At 36.4% G+C, this 26,281-nt stretch overlaps 4 protein-coding genes across 7 annotated transcripts; 3 read left to right on the top strand and 1 right to left on the bottom strand.

The window, feature by feature from the left end:
* Positions 1 to 4,949: 4,949 nt before the first annotated feature.
* On the top strand, positions 4,950 to 10,242 carry LOC141826610 (calcium-transporting ATPase 10, plasma membrane-type-like). Its single transcript, XM_074713868.1, has 7 exons — positions 4,950 to 5,382; positions 6,681 to 6,735; positions 6,866 to 8,817; positions 8,904 to 9,062; positions 9,190 to 9,361; positions 9,443 to 9,741; positions 9,833 to 10,242. Exons 1-7 carry the CDS (start codon positions 5,203 to 5,205, stop codon positions 10,070 to 10,072), a joined length of 3,057 nt encoding a protein of 1,018 aa, XP_074569969.1. The 5' UTR covers positions 4,950 to 5,202; the 3' UTR covers positions 10,073 to 10,242.
* Positions 10,243 to 11,293: 1,051 nt separating this feature from the next.
* LOC141828506 (uncharacterized) lies at positions 11,294 to 17,632 on the bottom strand. 4 transcript variants are annotated; one of them, XM_074715949.1, is made up of 6 exons: positions 17,506 to 17,632; positions 17,357 to 17,445; positions 17,198 to 17,270; positions 17,049 to 17,114; positions 11,739 to 11,821; positions 11,294 to 11,663 (listed from the first exon to the last, which is right to left on the bottom strand). In XM_074715949.1, exons 2-5 carry the CDS (start codon positions 17,386 to 17,388, stop codon positions 11,768 to 11,770), a joined length of 225 nt encoding a protein of 74 aa, XP_074572050.1. In that variant the 5' UTR covers positions 17,389 to 17,445; positions 17,506 to 17,632; the 3' UTR covers positions 11,294 to 11,663; positions 11,739 to 11,767. The 4 variants fall into 4 exon arrangements, with proteins under 4 accessions (XP_074572050.1, XP_074572048.1, XP_074572047.1 ...); XM_074715947.1 differs by having other exon boundaries at positions 11,754 to 11,821; XM_074715946.1 differs by having other exon boundaries at positions 11,294 to 11,821.
* Positions 17,633 to 19,488: 1,856 nt separating this feature from the next.
* LOC141828334 (phototropic-responsive NPH3 family protein NPY4-like) lies at positions 19,489 to 22,407 on the top strand. The gene is made up of 4 exons (XM_074715751.1): positions 19,489 to 19,550; positions 20,423 to 20,492; positions 20,770 to 21,885; positions 21,964 to 22,407. Exons 1-4 carry the CDS (start codon positions 19,489 to 19,491, stop codon positions 22,405 to 22,407), a joined length of 1,692 nt encoding a protein of 563 aa, XP_074571852.1.
* A 708-nt stretch (positions 22,408 to 23,115) lies between these two features.
* On the top strand, positions 23,116 to 25,782 carry LOC141827477 (PLASMODESMATA CALLOSE-BINDING PROTEIN 2-like). The gene is made up of 4 exons (XM_074714731.1): positions 23,116 to 23,307; positions 23,377 to 23,616; positions 23,698 to 23,731; positions 25,297 to 25,782. The coding sequence occupies exons 1-4, from the start codon at positions 23,253 to 23,255 to the stop codon at positions 25,532 to 25,534; spliced, it is 567 nt and encodes a 188-aa protein (XP_074570832.1). The 5' UTR covers positions 23,116 to 23,252; the 3' UTR covers positions 25,535 to 25,782.
* The last annotated feature ends 499 nt before the right edge of the window (positions 25,783 to 26,281 follow it).

Here is a 26,281-nt window from a genome sequence, read left to right as displayed (position 1 = left end):
ACGCTCGAGCGTGGTTAGTTAATGCCCATCGCTGTCCACCTCACTCACACTCACACGATAGGTTCAATGTTTTCTAGCTGTCGACGCCTGATCAAGATTTGATCAAACTCAATTTGATTTTAATTAGAATTTAGATATTTAATAAATATATTAGTTGATCGAATGATTATATTAAAATAAGTTGATTGAGCAAAGAGTCAAATAGATTGAGATTGATCAGATACTTGACAAGAGATGAAAAATCCAAATGAATCATAGTTAATCAAATACTTGGTGATCGAAAGTTTAATAAAAAATTAGCACAAGAAATGAAGTTCAGGTGGATAATGAATGATCAAATACTTGACATATGGATGAGGTCTTAGTAGGTTAAAGGTGATCAATGTTAGGGAATGATGAAGTTTCGATATATCAAGGTTAATCAGATATTGACCTACGAAAAATTTTAGTAGGGTGAGATTAATTGGATATTAGTCAATGATGAAGTTTTGACAGATCAAGGTTAACTGGATATTAGATAATTGAAAGTTTCGACCGGTTAAAGTTGATCGGATATTGGACAAAAAAAGTCCTAGTAGATTGAAGTCAACTGAATACAAGATAAGATAAGAATTCAGCTTTGGTAAAATTGAAACAGGAGTATTAGTCAATTGATAGGGTATATCGATCGACTAATGATCGTAAAAATCCCCAAACCCCAAAAATACGATTGCTAAAATGTTGCTACAGTGTTACTGCAGTACTGCTACAGTATCAATAAATAGCAACTATGAATTATAATTTGCTACCAGCTACCGTATTGGTCGAATAATGGGTTGCATCAATCAACTAATGATAGTTTACAACATACAAAAGTTTCAAAAATCGATGGAAAAACTCAATTGATGGTTTTATTAATTGATTGTCTATTGATAACCTGTAATAACAAACAGAAACTTCAGAAATCAATTGAAAAACTTGATTAATTACATCAATCGACTAATGATGGATGTCATCAGTCAACTAATGATGGATATCAGTCAACTAATATTGATCAGAATTGAATAGAAGCATATCGACTTAGCTGCTCGATTCGACTGATGACATTAATCGATTGATGAGTTGCATCAATCAACTAATGTCAATCAGAAATTAAATAGAAGCAAATCAATTCAACTGATTAATATCAATCAATTGATAAGATTCAACAGTCAATTGATATTCAAATAATCGATAAAATAATAAATTTTAGAATGTTTAGAGATCATTCAACGACAGGAATAGTGTCGGAGATTATATCAATTGACTGATCTTAAAATCAGTCGACTGGTATGTGAAAATCAACACCTACCTAAAGGTTATAAAAGAAGGGTTTCAAAAAGATTTTCGCCATCAATTTTTTAGGATTTTGGAGCAAAATATTATTACATTTTCAAACTAACAAGAGATAATTTCAAACAATAAGAAAACATCCAAAGCAAGTTCTTCATTGTAAAATCATTTTCGCATATATTTGTCTTTGTATCTTGTTTTGTTGTTGTTTCTTGTAAGAAGTTTGTTTTAAGAGGTTTTTCCGCCTCCAGAAGATATTCAGAAGAAGAAAATTTAATGGAGGTAGATTGCTAAGAGCAAACCTTGGATTAGTTGCCTGAAGAGATGGATACAGAAGTAATCAAAGCTATTCATCTCCTTCTAAGTCGCGCGGGTTCGAACAAACGTGTGTGTATATATATATATCAAAGTTTTTTTAAAATAAATTTCATGTTGATATGCTCAACTCATAATTTGATATTCAATTTCCTCTATCACTATTTGTTAGTCTTCATAAGGAAGGATATGATTTCATAAGGCAAGGAGGGGACGCAGAGGAAAGGGAAATAACGATTGAGAGCACATGTCAAATTATTCAATTAGTGCAATTCGAGTAAACCTCTGAGATAACTTCATCTTTTAATTTAATAATTATTTTATTAATACCCCCTACGTACCCATATGTGAAAAAGAATCTCTCTCCATGTATTTGTTCCTAACATCAAATGCTTGTGATATATTATAAATCAATTAAGTTGTCCCTCAACTATCAATGTGGGATTAAACTCCTCCATCTGAGGATCTTCTCTAACCTTCTATTTATTTGTTTCTATTTACATTTCCAACACTCTATTCTTGTACTCCTTACTTCTTGTATTGGCTCCGTCTGTCTTGCCTCCTTTTGTTCCGTCGCCGTCCCTAGGCTCACTCTACATGTAGAGTGCTTTCCATCTATTAATAATATATATTTTTTATTTTTAATATATATAAAACTAAATAAAACGTTCAATTTTAAATATGAACTCTAAATCATAAATTAATAAAAAAAATTTAAAAAGAAATCCTTTTACACCACTTGCATATTTTTTCATTAAAAATAATAATAATGCTCATCCTCTTCGTGTATGAAGGAAGACGACCTGATCTGTTCTTCCAAGGATTATTTTATTTTATTTTTTCTTTTTTTTTAAAAAATAAATAAATCTTTAATTAGTTGTACCAACAACAGGTGAGCCAAGTTTGGTCGGTTGATTCTTATGTTGGGGAGGATCCTCGATAGCACGACGGAACGGCACGTCCCTTCGTTCACCAAACTTTGTAACGTGTTTGTTGCCCTGTGTTTATCATGACAGAACGGCACGTCCTCAATGGAAGGGCCCACCTACCTGCCGCCTCCTCACAGGGAGGTAAAAAGTGAGCCAAATTTTACTACGATATTCAAATTTATTTGAAAAATATACTCCAGTCAAATCAGTCAGAATGAATCAAATTTTTAAAATCAATATTCAAACTTAATTTTATTTCCATTTTATAAGTTGGATTCGGTTGAACTTGCTTCATTTATATACCATCGAATTTTCAATTTAAATTTATTTAATTATTTAATAATTTTACATTTTAAATTTATTTAATTAATTATTAAATTTGATAACATAAATTTAATTATTTATTTTAAAATTTTTTATTTAATATGTTTATAATAATTTTATAGATCGACATAAATATTATTCATGAATATTATTAAAGAATGTTAACGAATTAAACATGTACATATTCAAATTTATTTAATTTAATAAATTATTTAAATTTATTTATTTAATTAATCATATTAAATAATATAAATATTTCTTATCAAATTAAATATTATGAATATTCAATTTATTTACAACTTTACTCCTCTCCGCCAGATATGCTAATCCACTCTATCAGGTATGTTAATGGTCACTTTACTTGTTAAGAATAATGGAAAGTTAGAAAAACACATAAAATAATTTCTTACTAATGCTTCAGGACTTCTAATAATAATTTTATGTGTAATATTTAATTTTTTAACGTAGTTAATCTAGATAAATATTTAAGAGTAATTTATTATTATTAATTTAACAAAATATTAAAAATATATTAAAGGCGTAAATTATTAAATTTTTTATAAATAATTAATTTAAATATTTTAAATCTAACTTGAAATATATAAATAAATTCTAAATATATGAATGAATAATTTATACTTCATAAGAAAAAATAATTATAGAATTAAAATACATCCGACTTATAAAATATAATTAAATTTTATGATTATTTTTTCTACGATTTTACTCAATTTTATAGAATCTTTCTTCCTTCAGTCTCTTTTATTTTCAAATCAATTAAATAAAAACAAAAAAAAAAAACAAAGCTGTCTTATTGCACATAATTTATAAATTTATACTTAAGATGAAAACAACTAATACACACGGCCGAATTAATTAATCAATTAATAAAAAATATCAAAAATATAATAAGCATAAAAATTCTTAGATCCCTAGCACTATACATATTACGTAAAAAAATATATATCTCTATCAAAATTGAAAGAAAATAAATATAGAGTTGTATAACAATTAATAAAAAAATCTCTCGAGTCTTGATCACACAAAGGAGATATAAATTGTCAAAGAAAATAAATTTTATCAATTTACCACATATCAACGTTATCATATAACCACCACCATATAACGAAGCATATGCATTGTAATTTTTTTAAAATTTATTTTATTTTATAACTTGTGATTTAAGATGAGCCTGGATAATTAGATTACTTAAAGTTAAAAAATAAAATTAATTTTTTAAATCTATAACTAAACTTGTAATATTTTTTTAAAGCCCGTTATGATTCGACAGAAGTCTCTTAGGTCCCTGCCACGACCAACGATTAGGGAATTACAATTAGGCATGATCGACATGGTTGATACTTGATTTGTAGCCTGAGCGTGAGTTTTTATTATTTATAATTTTTATATTTAAAAAAATATTTTAGATTTATAAATACAAAAGTGAAGTACTTTTTAAAATATTTTTAAAAGTTGAAGTTAATTGGATTGAGATAAGCCCGAGGAATAAAAATAAAGATAAAAAAGAAATTCATATCCAAATTAAAAAAAAAAAAAGTTAGACAGATTTCTGCGCAAGCACAAGGAAACTTCTTGGATTTGTTCCTCGTCTAAAAAAGAAAGAGACGCGTTAAATTTTTTTCTATCTAAAGGCGGCAAGTTTGACTTTGACCTCTCGATTTACTACAATTGTAAATCAGTAATAAATAAAATTATTGTTATTATTTATTTTTGAGTCGACCGGGTTCATGCGCTGCCAAAGATTCTCAGATTCTAAATCAGGCCGGGTTCACCGGCTCTTCCGATTCCAATACTCGGTTTGTAAAAACATAAAATAAAGGGTCAGATAAGATAAAATAATTTAAGAAACGTGTGGTCCTCTATGAAGAGTCCGTCAAAGATAATTAATTTAAAGGTGGGGGGCAACTTGACAAATTGTCCTTTTCTTCTAAAAAAGTCAAAGAAATATTGAAAATGACAATTGACGCATCTTCGTTTTGTTTTGTGTTCAAGTCAAGTTCATTCTTTTTGACTCCTGCATTTCCGGGAGATTTCCCTGCAATTGAAATGGAATTTCCTCCTCACCGTTGTTCAACTTCTCCTCGATCTCGTTTCTCGGAGCCCTATTTTAATCTCCGCTGTTCCTCAACTGCCCATTTCTCCACCATGAACTAGCTCGTTCGCCTTCCTCTCCTCGCAATCTCCCTGCAGGAACCTCAAAGTTTCCATCTTTCGGGGCGCTTCTTCCAGCGACCGATTCGTTGTTTTAAGGAGGAGCGGCGCACATCAGCCGTGGGCATCGAGGAACTGAAAGAGTGGGAAGATGGAGACCTACCTGAACGAGAAATTTGTTGGCGGTGTGAGGTCCAAGAACTCGCCGGATGAGGCGCTCCAGCGATGGAGGAACCTCGTCGGCGTGGTGAAGAATCCTAAGCGCCGGTTCCGCTTCACCGCCAACCTCTCCAAGCGCTCCGAAGCTGCCGCCATGAAGCGCTCCAATCATGTGAGCCTCTTTCTCCCTTTTGTTCCTTCCACATTGTCGTGCAGCACGGATTTTAGGGTTTTGCTTAGTTCTAGTCAAATCGTTATGGGATGGAAATCCCTAAAAAGGTTAGCTTTAGGTCGTTTGTATGGGTGTTGCCTCGATCTGCTAGAAACAGTTGGATCGAATGTTAGTGATGGTAAAGTTTATACTCTCAAAACTGTCCATTTCGCTGATCTTGGAGATGGTCTGCATTATTGAACCATGGCTTCCGTGGAAAACCTATGCGCATACTTAGGAAATAGTATCGTTAAAGCTATTTTTACAGATAGAAGTTTCTTTAGGCTTGAAATGAAATCTTGATCCGAGCTTGAGCAATTATAACCTTAATAAGCATGTATGGCAATTTTGAAACAATATTAAAGGAATTTATTTCTGAAATACAATAAGCAAAAGCTGAAGCCTAACCAAGCTCATCTCAAGCCTGTATCAATATCTTGAATAGCAAATGTGATTCCTCTTCAGATAAGTCTGCCTCATCTAGAGCTTGATGTTGTAGAAATTAGTTTAGGAATCTTTCAGTGTAAGTTAAGTATCTAGTGGTAGAAACATGCTTCTACCAAATATACTGGAGAAGACATTAGCTATATTTTTGTTTTCCCATACAATGACTATAATCTATCTACACAAATCGTATATTTTTAGGTAATGTTGATAAAAATAACAGATTTGAAAGAGCACAATGAATGCAAAATCAACTGCACTAACCATTAGTTGCACTAGAAATGTGATTCGATGTTAGAGATGTATGGTGATGAATATAATACTGCCTTATATATATCTTGTATGTTTGGACCAAGTAAATCCACAATCCAACCCTGATTTAGCTCTGCTAACTTCAAGCTTGTTTCAAAATAGTTTTAGCTTAAATTATAGATAGGGTGGATCCTATTACGTACAAGGATAGTTTAATTAAGCTTGTAATTGAGACACGAGTAGTGCATGAACAAATTGGTTAGATTAGTGGTAATATTTGTAGGCTTCATTCTAGTATTATACTTTTCATTTTTAACTTGATCCTCTCAGAATGCATTTGTTTGACAATGGCATACTGCAAACATCAATGAATGCTTATGTTCTATTCTTCAATCATAGGAATCTCATGAATTGCAATCCTCTTTGTCTTTGGCTCTGTTTTATGGATTAACCGCAATTATTTAGTCATAATGTTTCCTATTTTGTACAAGTTCTCCACATATTACGTGTACACCAATGTTGTTCTCTATCAATATACTGATTCGATATGCCACATTCTTCAGGAGAAGTTGCGAGTTGCCGTTTTGGTATCAAAAGCTGCACTGCAATTTATTCAAGGTATCCTATTTTTCTCATAATTCAGTAACTTCATTGCTTCTCTTAGGTTTAAAGAGTTTCTCTAATTCTTTTCTTTCGATGTTGCATCAAATATCATGCTCATTTCCTTATAAGATCAACCCTTGTTCAGGTATCGCTATGCAAGGTGCATATAATGTACCTGAGGAAGTGAAGCAAGCAGGCTTCCAAATTTGTGCTGATGAATTGGGTTCATGTGTCGAAGGCCATGATGTGAAGAAGTTGAAGTTTCATGGTGGTGTTAATGGTATCGCAAACAAACTTTCTACATCACTCACAGATGGATTAACTGCTACTGAGGAGGATTTGAGGCGCAGAAAAACTATCTATGGCGTAAATAAGTTCACTGAAAGCCCAGTCCGAAGTTTTTGGGTATTTGTTTGGGAAGCACTTCAAGACATGACTCTCATCATTCTTGCTGCATGTGCCTTTATTTCACTAATTGTTGGCGTTGCCACAGAAGGATGGCCTAAAGGTGCACATGATGGCCTTGGAATTGTAGCAAGTATACTTTTGGTTGTCTTTGTTACTGCAACTAGCGATTATCGACAATCTTTACAATTCAAAGACTTGGACAAGGAGAAGAAGAAGATATTTGTACAAGTTACACGGAATGGTTTCAGGCAGAAAATCTCAATCTATGACGTTCTTCCCGGTGATTTGGTACATCTTGCAATTGGGGATCAAGTTCCTGCAGATGGCTTGTTTGTGTCTGGTTTTTCCTTGTTGATCAATGAATCCAGTCTAACGGGTGAGAGTGAACCAGTCGCGGTGAATGCTGAGAATCCTTTTCTTTTATCTGGTACAAAGGTCCAAGATGGAACTGGTAAAATGCTGGTGACTACTGTTGGCATGAGATCACAATGGGGTAAACTGATGGCTACCCTCAGTGAAGGAGGAGATGATGAAACTCCATTGCAGGTCAAGTTGAATGGAGTTGCAACTATCATAGGAAAAATTGGATTGGTCTTTGCAATCGTGACGTTTGCAGTGCTAGCTCAAGGTTTAATCATCCGGAAATTCCAACAGGGTTCATATTTGAGCTGGTCAGCTGAAGATGCATTGGAGTTGCTTGAGTATTTTGCTGTTGGAGTCACTATTGTAGTGGTTGCAGTTCCTGAAGGACTTCCCTTAGCCGTGACCTTGAGCCTTGCCTTTGCCATGAAGAAAATGATGAATGATAGAGCACTGGTCAGGCATCTCGCTGCTTGTGAAACTATGGGCTCTGCTACATCAATTTGCAGTGATAAAACAGGTACATTGACCACCAATCACATGACCGTAGTGAAGGCTTGCATATGTGGAAATGTTAAGGATGTCAGCGATCATGGAAAATTGAAAACCATATTCTCTGAGATACCAGATGCTGTTCTAAAAGTACTTAAACAATCTATCTTTAACAACACTGGTGGAGAAGTTGTTGTCAACCAATCTGGAAAGCTTGAAATCCTTGGAACACCAACTGAGACCGCTCTTCTTGAATTTGGCCTGTCATTAGGTGGGGATTTCCAGGCTGTGCGCCAAGAAACTAAGATTGTCAAAGTAGAACCTTTTAATTCAGAAAAGAAAAGAATGGGAGTGGTTCTTGAGCTTCCTCAAGGAGGATTCCGGGCTCACTCAAAAGGTGCTTCAGAAATCATATTGGCTGCTTGTAGCAAAGTCCTAGACACACAAGGGAATGCCGTTCAGCTCGATGAAGCAACAGCGATTCAATTGAGGGCTACCATTGAGAGCTTTGCCAACGAAGCTCTGCGCACTCTGTGCCTTGCTTACATGGACGTTGGGAATAGTTTTTCAGCTTCTGAACATATTCCTGTTGAAGGGTTCACTTGTATTGGAATCGTTGGTATCAAAGATCCTGTCCGTCCCGGTGTTAAAGAGTCAGTTGCAATTTGTAGGTCTGCTGGGATCACTGTGAGAATGGTTACTGGGGATAACATAAACACCGCAAAGGCCATTGCTCGAGAATGTGGTATCCTTACCGATAATGGGGTGGCCATTGAAGGTCCTGAGTTCAGGAACAAGAGTCTAGAGGAAATGATGGATTTAGTTCCCAAACTCCAGGTTCTACTTCGGATCATATTAGATTGATTGTTTGCTGGTTCATTCAAATTCTTCCTTATTGGCTTGCTTATCTATGAAAATTCCAGGTGATGGCTAGATCTTCTCCAATGGATAAACATACCTTGGTGAAGCACCTGCGCACCATGTGTGATGAAGTTGTCGCTGTGACTGGCGATGGTACAAATGATGCTCCGGCACTCCATGAGGCAGATATTGGCCTTGCAATGGGTATTGCAGGAACTGAGGTAATATTTTTTGCTCCACACGATTTTACAATTTGTACAAATAACATACTCTTCTCCAAGAACAATGTATCTGAAAATTGACCACAGAATATCGTTAGGAACTTGTTCTAAAAATTTGATGGTGCAGGTGGCTAAAGAAAGTGCTGATGTTATCATTCTTGACGACAATTTCTCAACAATTGTTACCGTGGCAAAGTGGGGACGTTCAGTATACATAAACATTCAGAAGTTTGTGCAGTTTCAACTTACTGTTAACATTGTTGCTTTAATTGTAAACTTCTCCTCGGCCTGCTTAACCGGTAAACTCAACCGTCTCAATGAAACTGAGATCTGTTGTAACTCAAGATGATTCCTGATTCTAGTTTCCATTTCTTCTTCAGGACAAGCTCCTCTCACTGCCGTTCAGCTACTCTGGGTGAACATGATCATGGATACACTTGGGGCACTTGCATTAGCCACCGAGCCACCTAACGACGAACTGATGAAACGATCTCCAGTCGGAAGAAAGGGAAATTTCATTAGCAACGCAATGTGGAGGAACATCTTAGGACAAGCCTTTTACCAGTTCATTGTGATATGGTATCTTCAGAGTCAAGGCAAAGTACTATTTGGCCTTGAGGGCCCTGATTCTGATCTTGTGCTCAACACTCTCATATTCAATTCGTTCGTCTTCTGTCAGGTGAGTTCAAATTCACATCTCAATTTTCTGTTTTTTTTCTTTGTCATTCCGAACTCTGAAAGATTCGTTATCGCGGGAACTTCTTGTGTAGGTATTCAACGAGATCAGCTGCAGAGAGATGGAGAAGATAAACATCTTCCATGGCATATTGGAGAACTATGTGTTTGTGGCTGTCCTTTCTTCAACTGTCATCTTCCAGTTCATAATCATCCAGTTCCTCGGCGATTTTGCCAGCACCACTCCATTGACTTCGAGCCAATGGCTTTCCTGTGTGCTCATTGGCTTTCTCGGAATGCCGATCGCCGCCATCACTAAACTGATTCAAGTCTGATTCAAAAAGGAAGAATGGGAACCTTATGAAAAAAGTCTCATAGTTGCTGATTGCTTCATTTTTTGTGTGATAAGATTCAGACTTTGAATCGATGTTAAGTAGTTTAGTAGAAGATCATCCAACGAGATGCATGAAAACGTTATAATTTTTATGCTAAGTCCTCTTCTTCTTGCCGAGGTTAGCTAGTCCTGTTGTCTCTCTTTTATATTTGATAATTTTCTATTGGATTTTTTTTATCGATTTAATTTGTCTTCGAGCACAAATTTTACTTAAACGCATGAATAGTCCTTTCCATAGATTTTGTCACAGTCAAATTTTTGAAATAATTTTCTTTTCTATTTGACAAAATCTATGTTTTATATTTTATAAAAATAAATAATAATAATAATAATATGATCATTTCATTCAAGTTACATTCTCTTGCTCAAATGCCTAAAGAACGAAGATAATTAATTACGTAATAAATATCAACATTACTAGCTCTAAATGCTTTGCAGACTTTTCATTGTAATGCTAGAGATTAGAGAAGATGTAAAAAATATACAAAAGAAAAATATATTAAAACATTGATGCGCAACTTTTTATGAAAATAATTAGAGGAAATTATAGATATATCACCGTAACTAAAAGTTTTAATTTAAAATATATTTAAATGTGGCCGTGTGATAATGATATCATTTTTTATTAGTACATTGCAATTAACTAAAAAAATGGATTATGTTTATATGAAATTTACTAAAATTAAAATCCTTTGGCCATACTTAAAAATAATTAAAATAATATAATAAAAGAGAGAAGCAAGGAAAAAGAAATGTTTGGAGATTATCAAATTGTATATATATGAACATCCACCGTATTTTTAATGAATTTATTTTTAATATACATTTTGTTATCTTGTTTCTAATGAATTAATTATTAATATACATTTTAAAAATCTTTTTTAATACATTCATTTTTAATATACATTTTATTATCTTGTACAATGGGATGATTATTATATAGTAAATTATCGTAATACTTAGAAAACATTAAAAGAACATCTATCATTTTAAATTTATTTGATGAACAAAATATTTTTTAAATAGAATCCTTCATTCCAAGATACTGAGTATAAAAATCCCATCCCAGGGACATAGAATGAGTTGGTTACCTCACAACAGCAGACTTGCAGAAGAGGGCAAGAGTTTGAATCCTGGTTAAGCCAGACAATAAAATCTCCTGCGTCGTGATCAACTGCAATTTCTCGATTTACCTTCTCACAGATGATCATAGAACTGACCGTGTGGGGCCGCTAAGGTGGCAGATTCCACTTTTACAGAAGAGTATAAAAAAAACAATCTACAATCTTCTTGCAGAAGAGTATAAAAAAAAATAATCTACAATCCCACTAACCAACCCTCTCCTTATGCAAGACCACTTCTCCCTTGATTGCAAAAATATAGGATCAATTTGTAAGAGAAGGAAGAAAGAACCATCAAGGTCAAATGTATTTTTTTTTTAGGTCAACCATCAATTCGCTAAAGTATGGCTTATCTTGAACTGCAAATCTCTTCATCCAGCCCGGTAAAAAAATTAAGATTGGTTCACAAAACTGCCACAACAGGCAACATAAAATTAATATTAGCATCTACCAAATCAAAAATGATGGAAAACCCTCAGATCTTACAATTAATATGCTCACTTTAAGCATCACTTTTACTGCAATGATTTGTTTGCACCTACGTTTGGATCGTTGGTTCCTTGCTTTTCCTGAAAAGGAGAATGGAGCTGTTCAAGAGCTAGTAGTAATATGTTGAAAATGCTACTAATGGAATGTCTTTGAGGCTCTGCTGCGAAGTAATTTGAAGGATGATAGTCAATTTGGGCAAAAGTATAATATACTGGCAAAGGAATTCCTATATAATAGTTGTTGGTGCAATCATACCCTAAGTGGTCGTGTTAGACCAGTCGATCCTATCAATAGCTACTGCCCTTAAGGTGTGAACATGCATTCCAATTTCGGTGAAAGCGAAATGTCATTCGCTTTACTTACGACACATATATAAGCGTTAATATTGATTTACTTATATGATTGAACAAAATCACAAAGGTTTTTTCACAGTAAAAGAATTAAGTACAAGCACATAAATGGAAATTGTGGCAGAAATAATCAAATGTTCAAGTAGTGCGTATAGTTTTATCCATGAAGGTCCTAATTGTGGTCTGCAAAACAATAAGAGAATGATGAAGAGAGATTGAGAATGACAAAGAGAGACGAATGAGTTAGGTTAAATGAGCACCAACAAGACTGAGCAAGTGGTAATAGACATGTGAATCTCAGGTAACAAGACTTAGCAATTAGGATGAGATCCCAAGCACCACTCACTTTCTCCCTTGCATGAGTGGTTTCTATGACTAAAGCATGATATATCAACTGAGTTTCCTAAATCAACCCAATTTGGTCAAGTTACAATCAATTTTATCCATTTTCCCATGAGATGTAATTCTAGCTAATTTCTTTCAATTCCTAGTTTATTATGCTTCTCTAGCAAGCTTCATCAGTGAAGCCAATTTTGACAACTATGATTATAAACACACGATCATAGATCACATTAGAGAGGATGAGGAAAGAAGTGCAGGAAATAGGCAGTATGTTCCAAACTTGATGTCGAGTCCAAAATCTTCCCTATTCAAAATGGCGATTTATATCCTCGTCACACCTCTCTAGTTTAATCAGCAGAAGCAGTTGAAGTTTGTAAAAAGGGCAATTGAACATACATGAACAAAGACAACAAAATTACTGATAAGAATAACTAAAACAAAAAGTCTCTCTTCTGCCAATGGCACCATATTAAGTTCATTTGAATGATCCTAAAACAATGAGGCGAAATTTAATTTTTAGGCCCTGGCATATTATAATATCAAAGTAAAATTTGATGTTACTATTAATGTCAAAGTAAAATTTGATCTTTTCACATATTTTGATCCCACCAATCTAATACCGATAATAATTAAATTTTTTGAATTTTTAATACCAAAATTAATAGTAATATTGCCATCCATGCAGACCTTTTGTTTGGTGTTCCACAGACCCATTTTTACAAGCGATTAAAAAAAATGGTATTAGAGCCTTGTCGTTTTTAAGACCTTTAGTTTATGATTCCTTCAAACTCTTTACAAGAAAATAGAAGATTAGACTACTTGGATTTAGCTCTAAATTAGATTAGGAATTACACTTAAATTAGATTATGTTATTTTCATATCATAGCATCAATCATTTGATTTTCCATCGACAGTGCTTGCACATGATAACAAACAGTAAAAAGTATATAGATGCTAAAAGTGTTGGAAATGCAAAGTATTACTAACATGCAGGTAAATTACAACAAACTAATAAGATTGATTCTTCAAGTAGTCAAACAGAACAGTGCTTTTAGGTCAGCAAGTGTCCTAAGAAACATGAATAAGAAAATGTTGGTTTCTTAGTTCTCAAGAACACCTTCTGAAAAGCTACTTCTATCAATATGCTCCACCTTTTTTTATGAACAGTCAATATCTCTGATGTGCAGTATAATTACCCTTTTTAATAAATTTTTTAGCAGGTTTGTGATGCTTCATGAAGTCAACTACAACATCTAGTTAAAGAGAAACAATGTTCATCATTTATGATCTTAGTTGGATTCGTCAACTACAAGAATTTCTTTAAGCCAATGAAATAAATTTTGCTATTCATTTATTACAAATGAAATATCCAACATGATTATGGTCCTTTTAACTGATTACTATGCTCAAATAGAATCTAAACAGAAAGGTTCTTATTGATATCACAAATCCTATTTGTTAGGCTTCTTTTTGTACAAATATTTCTCAGTAAGAGTTATTTGATTAACTGCTGTTTAGATTCATGTGCCGCAACAATTGATTCCTCCATTTTCTCCTTTCCAAACACCTATTCTGAGCTGAACTAACTCCTCCACCCTTCACCTCCAGTTAACATTTCTCACTTCAAAGCAATTTCTCCATTCATAAGAGCCTAAATTTCTTCCTCAACCTTTTTAGCAGAAAGGTTCACTAATGGTCCAAGTAAATGTTATTTAAGTGATAATTCTATGGAAGTGGAAAACAGCACAAAGCTTGCAACCTATACGATACCCAACACATTTGCTTAATAGAAGAAAATATTGAATAGAGACAACAGAAAAATCATCTCAAAAGATAAATCCCTAGCTCCAACCGGAATCTCAAAGGAAATCACAACCCCACCAAAATCGAAATCCCGAAACCATGAAATCCGATCACCATTCAGAATTTGATCCAAGTAATAACCACAACTAGATTCAGAAACCTTACCTCTGTTGCCCTAAAATCTCCGATTCTAGTTCCAAGTTCTGCCTTCCTCTTCTTCGATCAAAAACCACCGTGCTCTCCAATTCCACAACCTATGAATCCAAGAACTTCCAAAATCTGAAGGAATTCCAAGGAAAAACCACAAATCCGAAGAAACCCTAACTTACCGATCTTGATTTCTCATATCTGAACTCCTCTGCTCACGTCGCGCTAATCGCCGCCGCCACCCAATCTGTCCAGCCCCACCCGACGAGATCCAAGCCCGTTGGGCGACGCTCCTGACCGCCGGCAACCACCGCGATGCATTCTCTGGCTTCGAATGGGGAGCGTCGTTCGCCGATCGGTTGGAGAGGAGAGGCGATCATAAACTCGGGAAACAGGTTTAACGGGTTTAATCCATATCTAATAATCTCATAAAATTTTCTGATATTCTACCCACTTAATTAAAATTTTGGGCCCTCTTTAAATTTTGGGCCCTGGGCGGGCGCCCTAGTTGCCCTGGGCCAGGGCCGACTCTGACTTCTTGACTCATGAACTTAATATGGTGCCATTGGCAGAAGAGAGACTTTTTGTTTTAGTTATTCTTATCAGTAATTTTGTTGTCTTTGTTCATCAGAGCCGGCCCTGGCCCAGGGCGACTAGGGCGCCCGCCCAGGGCCCAAAAATTTAAAGAGGGCCCAAAATTTTAATTAAGTGGGTAGAATATCAGAAAATTTTATGAGATTATTAGATATGGATTAAACCCGTTAAACCTGTTTCCCGAGTTTATGATCGCCTCTCCTCTCCAACCGATCGGTGAACGACGCTCCCCATTCGAAGCCAGAGAATGCATCGCGGTGGTTGCCGGCGGTCAGGAGCGTCGCCCAACGGGCTTGGATCATCTCGTCGGGTGGGCTGGAACAGATTGGGTGGCGGCGGCGATTAGCGCGACGTGAGCAGAGGAGTTCAGATATGAGAAATCGAGATCGGTAAGTTAGGGTTTCTTCGGATTTGTGGTTTTTCCTTGGAATTCCTTCAGATTTTGGAAGTTCTTGGATTCATAGGTTGTGGAATTGGAGAGCACGGTGGTTTTTGATCGGAGAAGAGGAAGGCAGAACTTGGAACTAGAATCGGAGATTTTAGGGCAACAGAGGTAAGGTTTCTGAATCTAGTTGTGGTTATTACTTGGATCAAATTCTGAATGGTGATCGGATTTCATGGTTTCGGGATTTCGATTTTGGTGGGGTTGTGATTTCCTTTGAGATTCCGGTTGGAGCTAGGGATTTATCTTTTGAGATGATTTTTCTGTTGTCTCTATTCAATATTTTCTTCTATTAAGCAAATGTGTTGGGTATCGTATAGGTTGCAAGCTTTGTGCTGTTTTCCACTTCCATAGAATTATCACTTAAATAACATTTACTTGGACCATTAGTGAACCTTTCTGCTAAAAAGGTTGAGGAAGAAATTTAGGCTCTTATGAATGGAGAAATTGCTTTGAAGTGAGAAATGTTAACTGGAGGTGAAGGGTGGAGGAGTTAGTTCAGCTTAGAATAGGTGTTTGGAAAGGAGAAAATGGAGGAATCAATTGTTGCGGCACATGAATCTAAACAGCAGTTAATCAAATAACTCTTACTGAGAAATATTTGTACAAAAAGAAGCCTAACAAATAGGATTTGTGATATCAATAAGAACCTTTCTGTTTAGGTTCTATTTGAGCATAGTAATCAGTTAAAAGGACCATAATCATGTTGGATATTTCATTTGTAATAAATGAATAGCAAAATTTATTTCATTGGCTTAAAGAAATTCTTGTAGTTGACGAATCCAACTAAGATCATAAATGATGAACATTGTTTCTCTTTAACTAGATGTTGTAGTTGACTTCATGAAGCATCACAAACCTGCTAAAAAATTTATTAAAAAGGGTAATTATACTGCACATCAGAGATATTGACTGTTCATAAAAAAAAAGTGGAGCATATTGATAGAAGTAGCTTTTCAGAAGGTGTTCTTGAGAACTAAGAAACCAACATTTTCTTATTCATGTTTCTTAGGACACTTGCTGACCTAAAAGCACTATTCTGTTTGACTACTTGAAGAATCAATCTTATTAGTTTGTTGTAATTTACCTGCATGTTAGTAATACTTTGCATTTCCAACACTTTTAGCATCTATATACTTTTTACTGTTTGTTATCATGTGCAAGCACTGTCGATGGAAAATCAAATGATTGATGCTATGATATGAAAATAACATAATCTAATTTAAGTGTATCTGCAATCTAATTTAGAGCTAAATCCAAGTAGTCTAATCTTCTATTTTCTTGTAAAGAGTTTGAAGGAATCATAAACTAAAGGTCTTAAAAACGACAAGGCTCTAATACCATTTTTTTTTAATCGCTTGTAAAAATGGGTCTGTGGAACACCAAACAAAAGGTCTGCATGGATGGCAATATTACTATTAATTTTGGTATTAAAAATTCAAAAAATTTAATTATTATCGGTATTAGATTGGTGGGATCAAAATATGTGAAAAGATCAAATTTTACTTTGACATTAATAGTAACATCAAATTTTACTTTGATATTATAATATGTCAGGGCCTAAAAATTAAATTTCGCCCAGGGCCCTTGTACAACCAGGACCGGCTCTGCAAGAAGTAAAATACAAACCTTGTTTAACAAGCCTTCCGTAGTCATGATCTTGTAGAGTTTCTGCATAAGAATTTCTTCTTCTACCTTATATGAACAAGATCACAACCATCAGATAATGTAACAGAATTGTTAATTTCAATAATCCGGAAGAAAAAATTACAAGAAACCTGAAGTTTATGTAGCTCATGGGACATTGAACGATATGCTTCCATGAGGACTTCACCTTGCTTCTCCAGAAGCCTGAAAAAGAACAATTTCGACTCTGAGTTTGACATTCAAAAACACAAAACTGGAAGAAACAGTTAACTATATCCCATCCGACGTACTTGAACATGTCTGCTGAATGCTCTGCAGCCATCCTGAGGGGCGAATCGGATCCCGAAGAAAAGAAAAGTCGGAATCACCCTGCAAGAAACTACAAAAGCACGTCAGATATCTATCGGAGGGAGAATTTCCAGATCGAACAAGGTCTCACCGGAAGGGAGGACGTTCGCCGGTCGAGAAGGGAGGGAGGGAGCGAATCGCGGTCGCGAGCGGGCGATGGCTGTGCAAGAACACCGACATATGGGGATTAGGGCTCCCAGCGAATAGGCTCCGGTTCGCTGCCAATTACCGGTTCAATTTCAAATTTAGACGCCAATTGGTTCAGATATAACCCAAAGCTTAGAATGGATCGAGTCTTCAAGCCCAATTTAAAATGAAAAATATAAGATTTTTCCATTTAAAATAATAATATTAAAAATATTATACATAAAATATTTTTAAATTTTTTTATCAGATTGATTAAAAATACTTAAATTTATCAAAATTATTTCAACATAGTTAAAATTAATGTAAAACTGTTGTAATTTTATATTACTATGATAATTTTTAAATAATTTTGATCAAGACGATAAAAATATTTATGTAAAATTATTTTATATATAATATTTTTGATCAAATTAAATCCATTTACACATTATAACCGTTACTCTGAACGTACTCTAGAAAAATATGCTAAAATATTATTTTAACTTTTCCTTGCTCTCAGTACGAAAATAATAATTAAGAGTACCTTTTCTATTTTTGTCCATGTGTTATACAACCATATATAGTAATATAACTATACTTGGCACGTATCTAAGCCTAACATTACGGGTGCTTAACCCAGTCTAAATAACTCTGTGTTGTGCCTATCGTTGTATGACACGTACATGAGCTGGTCTGTCCTTGGTCGTGTCCATCCAATCGGCCCGTTTTGACAATTCTGCTTTCCACGTCAGGCTTGTCTGGATTCCACTGTCTGTGATGGTGAATTGGCAGTTGCGGGTTTCAGAGCCACTTGCTCGGCTCGTTCTTTTAGCTGAACAGTCTGAGACTTTCAATCCGCCATTGTCTCACCTTGTGTTCTTTGGAGGGTGATGAGTGAAAGAAGACTGACACTGTTGCAGAATGTGAAGGCATAGGAGGGGGCATGATCCCTCTCGCCTCTGCTGCAACGCTGACACAGTTACTGTCAGTTTGATTCCTTCCCACGCGTCTCGCTGTCCATGTGTTGATCCTGCTATTGCTTTTGTGCTCGTTTTCTTTTCTTTCACTCGTACTGGGCTCCTCCTCCTCCTGCTTCTTCTTCCCTTTCTGCTTGGTAGTTCAATTTGTGGCTCATTCGCTGTTTTGAAGTAGACTGGTGCATGCTACCTTTTGCTTTTGGCTTTCCTTTCAGCAATGGCTATGAAAGTATTTTTCTCTCTGTTTTCATCTGTTCCGTTTTCATTTACACCAGAAGAATATTATAAAACTTTAACCCTCATTGCCATTTTCAACCTTTCGTAGTAAGTTCATGTTTGGTCACATGCACTCTTGGGTCTCATGCAATTGTTGCATATGCTTTTCATGTGGATTCCTGCAACATGGCCGGATTCGTTTACCCAGAGCTGTTCATGGCATCCTTGAACTCTCCCAGTGATTGCATAAAGAAATGAAAAGATGCTCATTGTCTGTGTCTCTATTTATCTGCTTCTCCTAGCGCAGAGATGCTGTTGTGGCGTCACAGGTGATTCGATCCTTTGACAGGCGGATTTCGATTTGAGGAATGTGCACTAATCTCAGATCTTAACGACCTTGCGACTAGAAAATATGGCAGACGCCATTAACTACTAAGGGAGGTTGCCTGGTGTCAGTTTGCTGCGAAGCTGGGAAACACAAGATCTCTCCTTCCGATTACGTCTCTTGGTCATTTTCCCATACGAGTGGTAGGGAAGGCAAATGACTGAATATTTTTGTTGATCCTCTGTCCTGCAACTGATTGTTTTCTTGAACCTCCTAAAGGAAGTCAGCTTCTATAAGTGTGCCTGACAGTTTAGCTTCAAAGAGTTGGTATTGCTGATAAAAATGTTCATGTTCTCTCAAAACAAGTGAAGAAGTGCATGCTCGGAAGACAGAAGTGAAGAGAAGGTGCACACATTTTGTTTGTTTCGCCATGAAGTTCATGAAGCTTGGATCAAAGCCTGATTCTTTTCAGGGTGATGAGAAGGATCAAAGGTACATGGAACTCATCGTTGTATTTCCATTAAAATGCCATTAAAATCTAGTTTTTACGATTTACTGTGCTTGTTGCTACCGTGTTTGTCTTCTGATACAATTTCAGTAATTATGTGCTTCCCCTGGTAACTAGTATTGGTCCTGTTATCAGTGATAAAAATTTTCTGTAATAACTGTATCATTTAGCTATCTTTACTGTTCTTAAATTCTTTGTCTTTCCCATGTTTCTGAGAAGGTGCTTCCCTGTTGACACTGCTGGTTGTATGTTATAGAACTTTCAAAGTTCATTTCTTTTCACATTCTGCCAGATGCAAAAGTGCCACCTGATTGTGGCTTTAACACTCATTAGCTTGTTGTGTGGTTTTGGTGCAAGTATAGTCTTAGTGTAACTCTACTGGTTGAACTTTCAGTATCTCGACCAAAATGTGTGTGTAGGACAAGAGCCCAAAACGATAGAAAAATAAACTAAAGGCTTCAGAGATCAAGGGAATCATGAGCAGGAAGGATACTCTCTCGATTTAAACTTAGAACGACAAAGGGTTCTTGATTCTAACTAAGCTAACAATTCAATAGGTAAACAAGTATGGTTTCCTGATTTGATCAAGAAATCCATGATCAACAATGGATCTAGGCTTTGATAGATGACATCTTGAGCCTATTTGAGTGATTCTAAGCTTCAGTTTGAGAATTAGGACTCACTATTTGATGAGAACTCCTTCATGATCATGTATTCTTTTTAACAACTAGCATTACTTAAGAATGTTTCTGTTGAAGAGCTGACCCTGAAGTAGTAGCCTGCAGTCAAGAATTCATTGTGGTTTCCTTTGTTACAATGTCTATTGCTAAACACAATGCCTTGCATACATTTGCAGGTTTGTAGTTTCTGAGTTAGCTGCTGATATCATTGTTCATGTCGGCCATGTAAAATTCCACTTGCACAAGGTAATGTATCTACCCATCATAATGGTAATAGATGTAAAGAAAATGCAGAAAGTAGTAGCTTTTCCATTGAGAAACAGATTATGAAAATATCATTTCAGAACTGTTTAGTTACTCTTGTTGCCATTAATTGGTTGATATCACAATCACGTCTGTGTTTTAATTTGTGGACTATAACCTGGCTGTGAGATGTGTTAGTGATGCCGGGTAACTAGCTATCATTCTCAGATAAGACTGAATTCATGCAGTTTCCTCACAGTGGCCCGATTGATACATGCAGTTTCCCTTGTTGTCCAAGAGTTCTCTCCTGCAGAAGCTGCTGATGGCTTCCAATGATGACAAGGTCGATGAGATTTGCATTACTGATATCCCTGGTGGAGCTACAGCTTTTGAAACTTGTGCAAAATTTTGCTATGGAATGACTGTAACACTCAATGCTCACAATGTAGCCGCCACTCGATGTGCAGCTGAGTACTTGGAGATGAATGAAACAGTTGAGAAAGGGAATCTTGCATACAAAATTGAAATCTTCCTCCGGACTAGCATATTTCGTAGTTGGAAAGATTCGATCGTAGTTCTTCATTCGACAAGGTCTCTTCTACCCTGGGCTGAGGACTTGGAATTGATCACTCATTGCATAGATTCTATTGCCTCCAAGGCTTGTGTTGATACTTCTAAAGTGGAATGGTCATACACCTACAACAGAAAGCAGCTTCTATCTGAAGTTCTTAATCCACAACAATGGAATGGAGTTAAAAAACAGAATCGAGTGCCAAAGGACTGGTGGGTGGATGACCTGTCCGAACTCGAAGTCCACTTCTTTAAGAAGATTATATTGGCCATTAATGCTAGAGGCAGAATGTCCTCTCAGGTGATTGGAGCTGCACTGGAAGCTTATACCTGTCATAGATTATCGAGTTTAGGCAGAGAATCAATGAGAAAGGGAGGTGATGGTATGAGCACTTCATTTGTGGAGACTGTGATTTCACTGCTGCCCTTGGAGAAGGGTTCTGTCTCAAGCAATTTCCTTCTGAGGTTACTGAAAGTTGGAAATTTATTGAATATTGGTGAAACTGCAAAGAAGGAACTAACAAAGCGCATAGGGCGCCAATTAGAAGATGCTTCAGTTCGTGATCTTCTAATCCCTGCTTCCGCGGAGAGCACGATGTATGACGTAGACATGATTCTCAGTTTAGTAGAAGAATTCAACTGCTCTGCTTTGGCTTCAGGGAATTCAAGGACTGTTGTAGCCAAGCTAGTGGATGGCTGCCTTCTTGAGGTAGCAAAAGATCCCAATTTGCCTCTTTCCAAATTCATTGATCTTGCTGAGATTATACCAAGTGAACTAAGACCTGTGCACGATCAGCTTTATCATGCCATTGATGCTTATCTCGAGGTAGGTCGATTCCAAAATCATGGTTTTGAGTGTCGACTAGGATCCAGACGGATTTCATTCATGTCGTGTTGTGTGCAGGGGCATCCGCCGCTTGGCAAGAGAGAGAGGAAACGGCTGTGCGGTCTCTTGAACTGCAAGAAGCTCTCGGTAGACGCTTGCGCGCATGCTCTGCAGAATGAGCGCCTGCCGTTACGGATGGTGGTGCAGATCATGTACGTCGAGCACATGCGGGTGTCGATTTCCATGGCCAGCCAGGGTGGAAGTGGTGGTTCCTGTGGAAGCTCAAGGTCAGCCATGGCGACCGAAACTCAAGACGAACCTGTTGATTCAAGCGGCGATGACGGTCGAAGTATCAACAATGGCAAGACGAAAGGCATGGTGCTGCCCAAGAAAATCCTCAAGAAGCTGTTGCCAAGCACAGGACAGTCAGGAGAGAGCCATGGCTCCTCAGGAAGTCCGATCTTGGCCAACCCGGAGAAGCAGCGCACGCCTCCGAGGAAGGCAAGGCACTCGATCTCCTAGCTGAGCATCACAGTTTGGTTCGAGCACGCCATTGTTGATGAGCCAAGCAAACACTGCGAGAGAATTTTGTCACATCCCTGAAGTTTTGACGGATCTAGCTCAAACTAGGCGATGCTCAATTCTCGAGGCTAAAATTCTGCTAAAATAAAATAAAATCAATGCAGTGTTTCTGATAAATTCTCTGATTATATTTATGAACGAGCGTTGGCACATCCACCAACACTCCTGCTGACTACTTCCTGCCTGTCCCTTCTTTTCAATCACAACTGGCCAAGTTCCTTTGTTTATTGTGTCGTTCACCCGACGATTCTTGCTTCTCTCCTAAACAGTAACGTCGAATCACATGTTTGTTTAAGTAAATCACTCAAGTGATGGTGCCAACGCATCTGAAGTTCTACTTCCTAAAGCCTTAAATATCAAACAATTCACCTCACCTCTCCTAACACTTCTAAAATAAAAAAAGGTTGATGAAGCAAGCAATGCAACTTTGTAGTCTTATTCCTTTCCAAATTCTGTGTTTGTCAGGCTGTGCATGCATTTTTTTTTAACGTGGGGACGTCACAGTCAACTGCGCACACAATCAGTGCTCAGACTCTGTAAATTGCATCTTTTTCTTGATGGCGTAAAGCACTATCTAGAGAATCCCAAATAGTACGCATATAAAAAAAAAGAAGAAGGAGAAAATTCCATCTCACCAGCCAAGAATAATGAAATTTAGCCTCAGTTTGTTCTCTTTTTCAGGACATTGCAGCTCAAAAAAGTTCCTCTCCCTTGTCCTGCGTTTCCTTCTCTCTTAGCTTGCAGGTTTTCTCTGCCTCTCTCTAAGGCTAAGCCCCCATCCATCCATGGCCACTGCCCTGCTGCTGCTCTTGCTCACTGTGGCCATGCTTGGCGTTTCAGGTGTGATTCTTATGTTTCTTCCTGTTTGCTTATGGTGTCTCAAGAGATGTATCACTCTCTTTTGGGCAGATGCTGCTTGGTGTGTTTGTAGCTCTGATGCGAGCTCAACCGCACTGCAAAAGACACTGGACTATGCGTGTGGAGCTGGGGCTGACTGCAGCCCTATTTTGCAAGTTGGGACATGCTACAACCCTAACACAGTGCTCGCCCATTGCTCTTATGCTGCCAACAGCTACTACCAGAGGAACGGACAGGCACAAACAGCCTGTGACTTCTCAGGAACAGCCGTGCTCACCTCCTCAGATCCAAGTAAGCAGCCCTTCTCTTTGCTTATCAAATCACTGAAGCCATGGCAGAACAGGATGCTAATCTGTGGTTTTGGTATTGCAGGTGCAAATGGCTGTGTCTATCCTGCAACTGCTAGGTAACCATTTCTTGTAAGAAAATCTTATAGAGGTTAAAATTTTATACCTTTAGATGCTCATGTTAATTTACGATGTGCATAACTACTGTGGCAAATGTTTAACAAGGTCAAAACTTTGAAGCCTTACAGAATTTCCAGTTTACAGAAGCATCCAACCTAACTTTTTAAAGCACCTTTCTCTTATATTCTGGTTCCCCTTTTGCATTTTGAAAGATTAGGAGAATATTATCTACCATTCCTCTCTATTCTGCCAAGTGCCTGTTGTAAGCTTATTTTATGATCAAGATCTTATATGATGTTCTTATGATCTTATTTGTCAATCCTATTTTTTTCCCCTAATTTACTCTTTATCTGAGTGGATTAAGTCTTGGTCTTTATACATGCTTAAACACGAGTTTACTCAGAGTTGTTCACCTGCAACTTTACAAGGAAGGTATATGGGTCCTTTAAGATCGGCAAATGCAAACCAAAATACTGAAATATGGAGAGAACAACTCGGAATAAACACGCTGCCGTTCTAAGAATGATTAGTTGAAAAAGCAGTCACACCAAGAAAGAAAAGGATGAAAGTTCCACTAGAACTAGAAATGAGAGTAAAGAAAGATTGATGGAGTGCACTTGAAGAGTGCAATCACAATTTGACTGGTCCAAGTTAAAAGCTAAGGTTCTAAACCTTATCTTATCTATCTTTGGGTATTTGTACATATAAAATTAAGTAGGGATTAAACAAGTGTCTAAATCAGCATAATGTGAAAAAGTTTCTTTAAGAACCCCCCTTTATGTGGTATACAGAAAGAGACAAACTATAAGGACAAGTTTTTCTTACATTGATTGATCATCCACATGTTCTCCACCTTTGGGCCATTACAAGTAGGCACAAAGAACTTGGAAACTAAATATCACAACTTCTAAAATCTACAAAAAAGAATTTATGTTTACACAAATCATGGTGAAGCTAGGGAATGGCTGTTCTATGTGCAAAACATATTGTGACAACAAATAGGCCTCAATTTTTGAGGCTGGCTTTATAGTTACTGGAGCTTTATTTGCAATGAAATCTCTGGAGATAAGAGACATGAAAAGCAAATGTGAGCTCAGGGGAAGGGAAATAATCAACAATTTCTATGACCTCTGTTGATTAAACTCTTTCAGCTCATAGAACACTAAGATTTTGCCAATCTTTTGCATACAATTGCAGATGATTCAATGTATATTGTTAGGTGACTTCTGAGCTGCATATCCACTTTTATTCTTGTTTTGCTTAAATGAGATTAAGTATATAATACATTTTCACATAAGACAATTTAAATTATCGACCAATATAAAACTATCATAGCAGTTTCATAAACTAGACTTTGGAGAAAATTATGAAAATTGCTTATTGATGAGTTATCTGCACTAATTACTAGTCTGTAGATCGTGTTCTTGATCCAATGTCATTGTACTTCCAAGCATAATCTAGCTGAAGACTGTTTTTATGATAGGGAATTCGAGTGGGGTTTTCATTTTCCATTGCCACAACTTATAGCTTAACCATGTTCTTATCTCTTTCTCCCTTGCACCAGTGCGGCAGGAACCTCAAGCACACCGACAACTACAATCTCTCCGCCAAGTTCACTTACACCAAGCACCTTTACCCCGACGACAACCAACACTACAAATGGAGTTCTTGGGGGAATAGGCCCTACAGGAACAAGCAACGGAATCGACACCAGCCACGGGAGTTCGCTTCGAAAGGCAGGAAGATGGTCTCTCTCAACACTTCTTCTTCCAACCTTGGCTTTGATGCTGAAGCTAAACTAGTTTGGGAAAGCGATTTTGAGGCGAAAATAACACCAACTTAGAGTGGTTGAGGTTGTTCCAGAGCATGTAATGACACCTTTGGTAGGTGATTCTAAATGGAAGAACATGCCCACTAGCATTCATCGTATAATGATAAGGTTGAAGTGGATGTGAAGATTCCCTGTGTTTGGTTGGTATGAATTGTTAGGAAGGCTGTCTCTTTTGCTCATGGACCCTTGTCTTTATAATTTAAGAGTGTGTTCATCAGACGGTCTTCCCTCTCTCAGTTTGCATATTAAATAAATCCTACAATGTTTATTCCATTGGATTCAAATCTTTTTTTCTTAGTTTGCCTAATGCTTAAATTTGATTTGAAGTACAATTTATATAGGTTTATAAATTAAAATTTTAAATATACATCCCATTAAAAAAATCAAACTTTGAATTTTTTTTATTTTTTTGAATGTTTTATTATTGCATCATGCCTATCAAAACACTGTTTTATTCACTTTGTCGAACTCAAGTGTAAAAAGATTTTTTTTATGAGTGAGACATTTTAATGATTTTAAAATAAGAGATATGTTTTAATAATATCGATAAAATATGCTCTTTTATTTATTTATTTTTCTATTATTGTCAATTATCTATATAATTAAAAGTGAAACAAACTAGAAGATTAATATTCTAGAGGTTGGATCGAATGTATAAGATTAATCGGTCAAAATTTAAATATGTTGATTAAAACAAAGAAAAAAATAATAAAATATT

This window comes from Curcuma longa, chromosome 4 (genome assembly GCF_044706935.1).
Source record: "Curcuma longa cultivar G26 ecotype Majalengka, Jawa Barat chromosome 4, ITB_CL_G26_1.1, whole genome shotgun sequence".
In the NCBI taxonomy this organism is placed as follows: Eukaryota; Viridiplantae; Streptophyta; class Magnoliopsida; order Zingiberales; family Zingiberaceae; genus Curcuma; species Curcuma longa.
The sequence above is the reverse complement of the archived record's forward strand: the minus strand, read 5'-3'. Positions and strand labels throughout refer to the sequence as shown.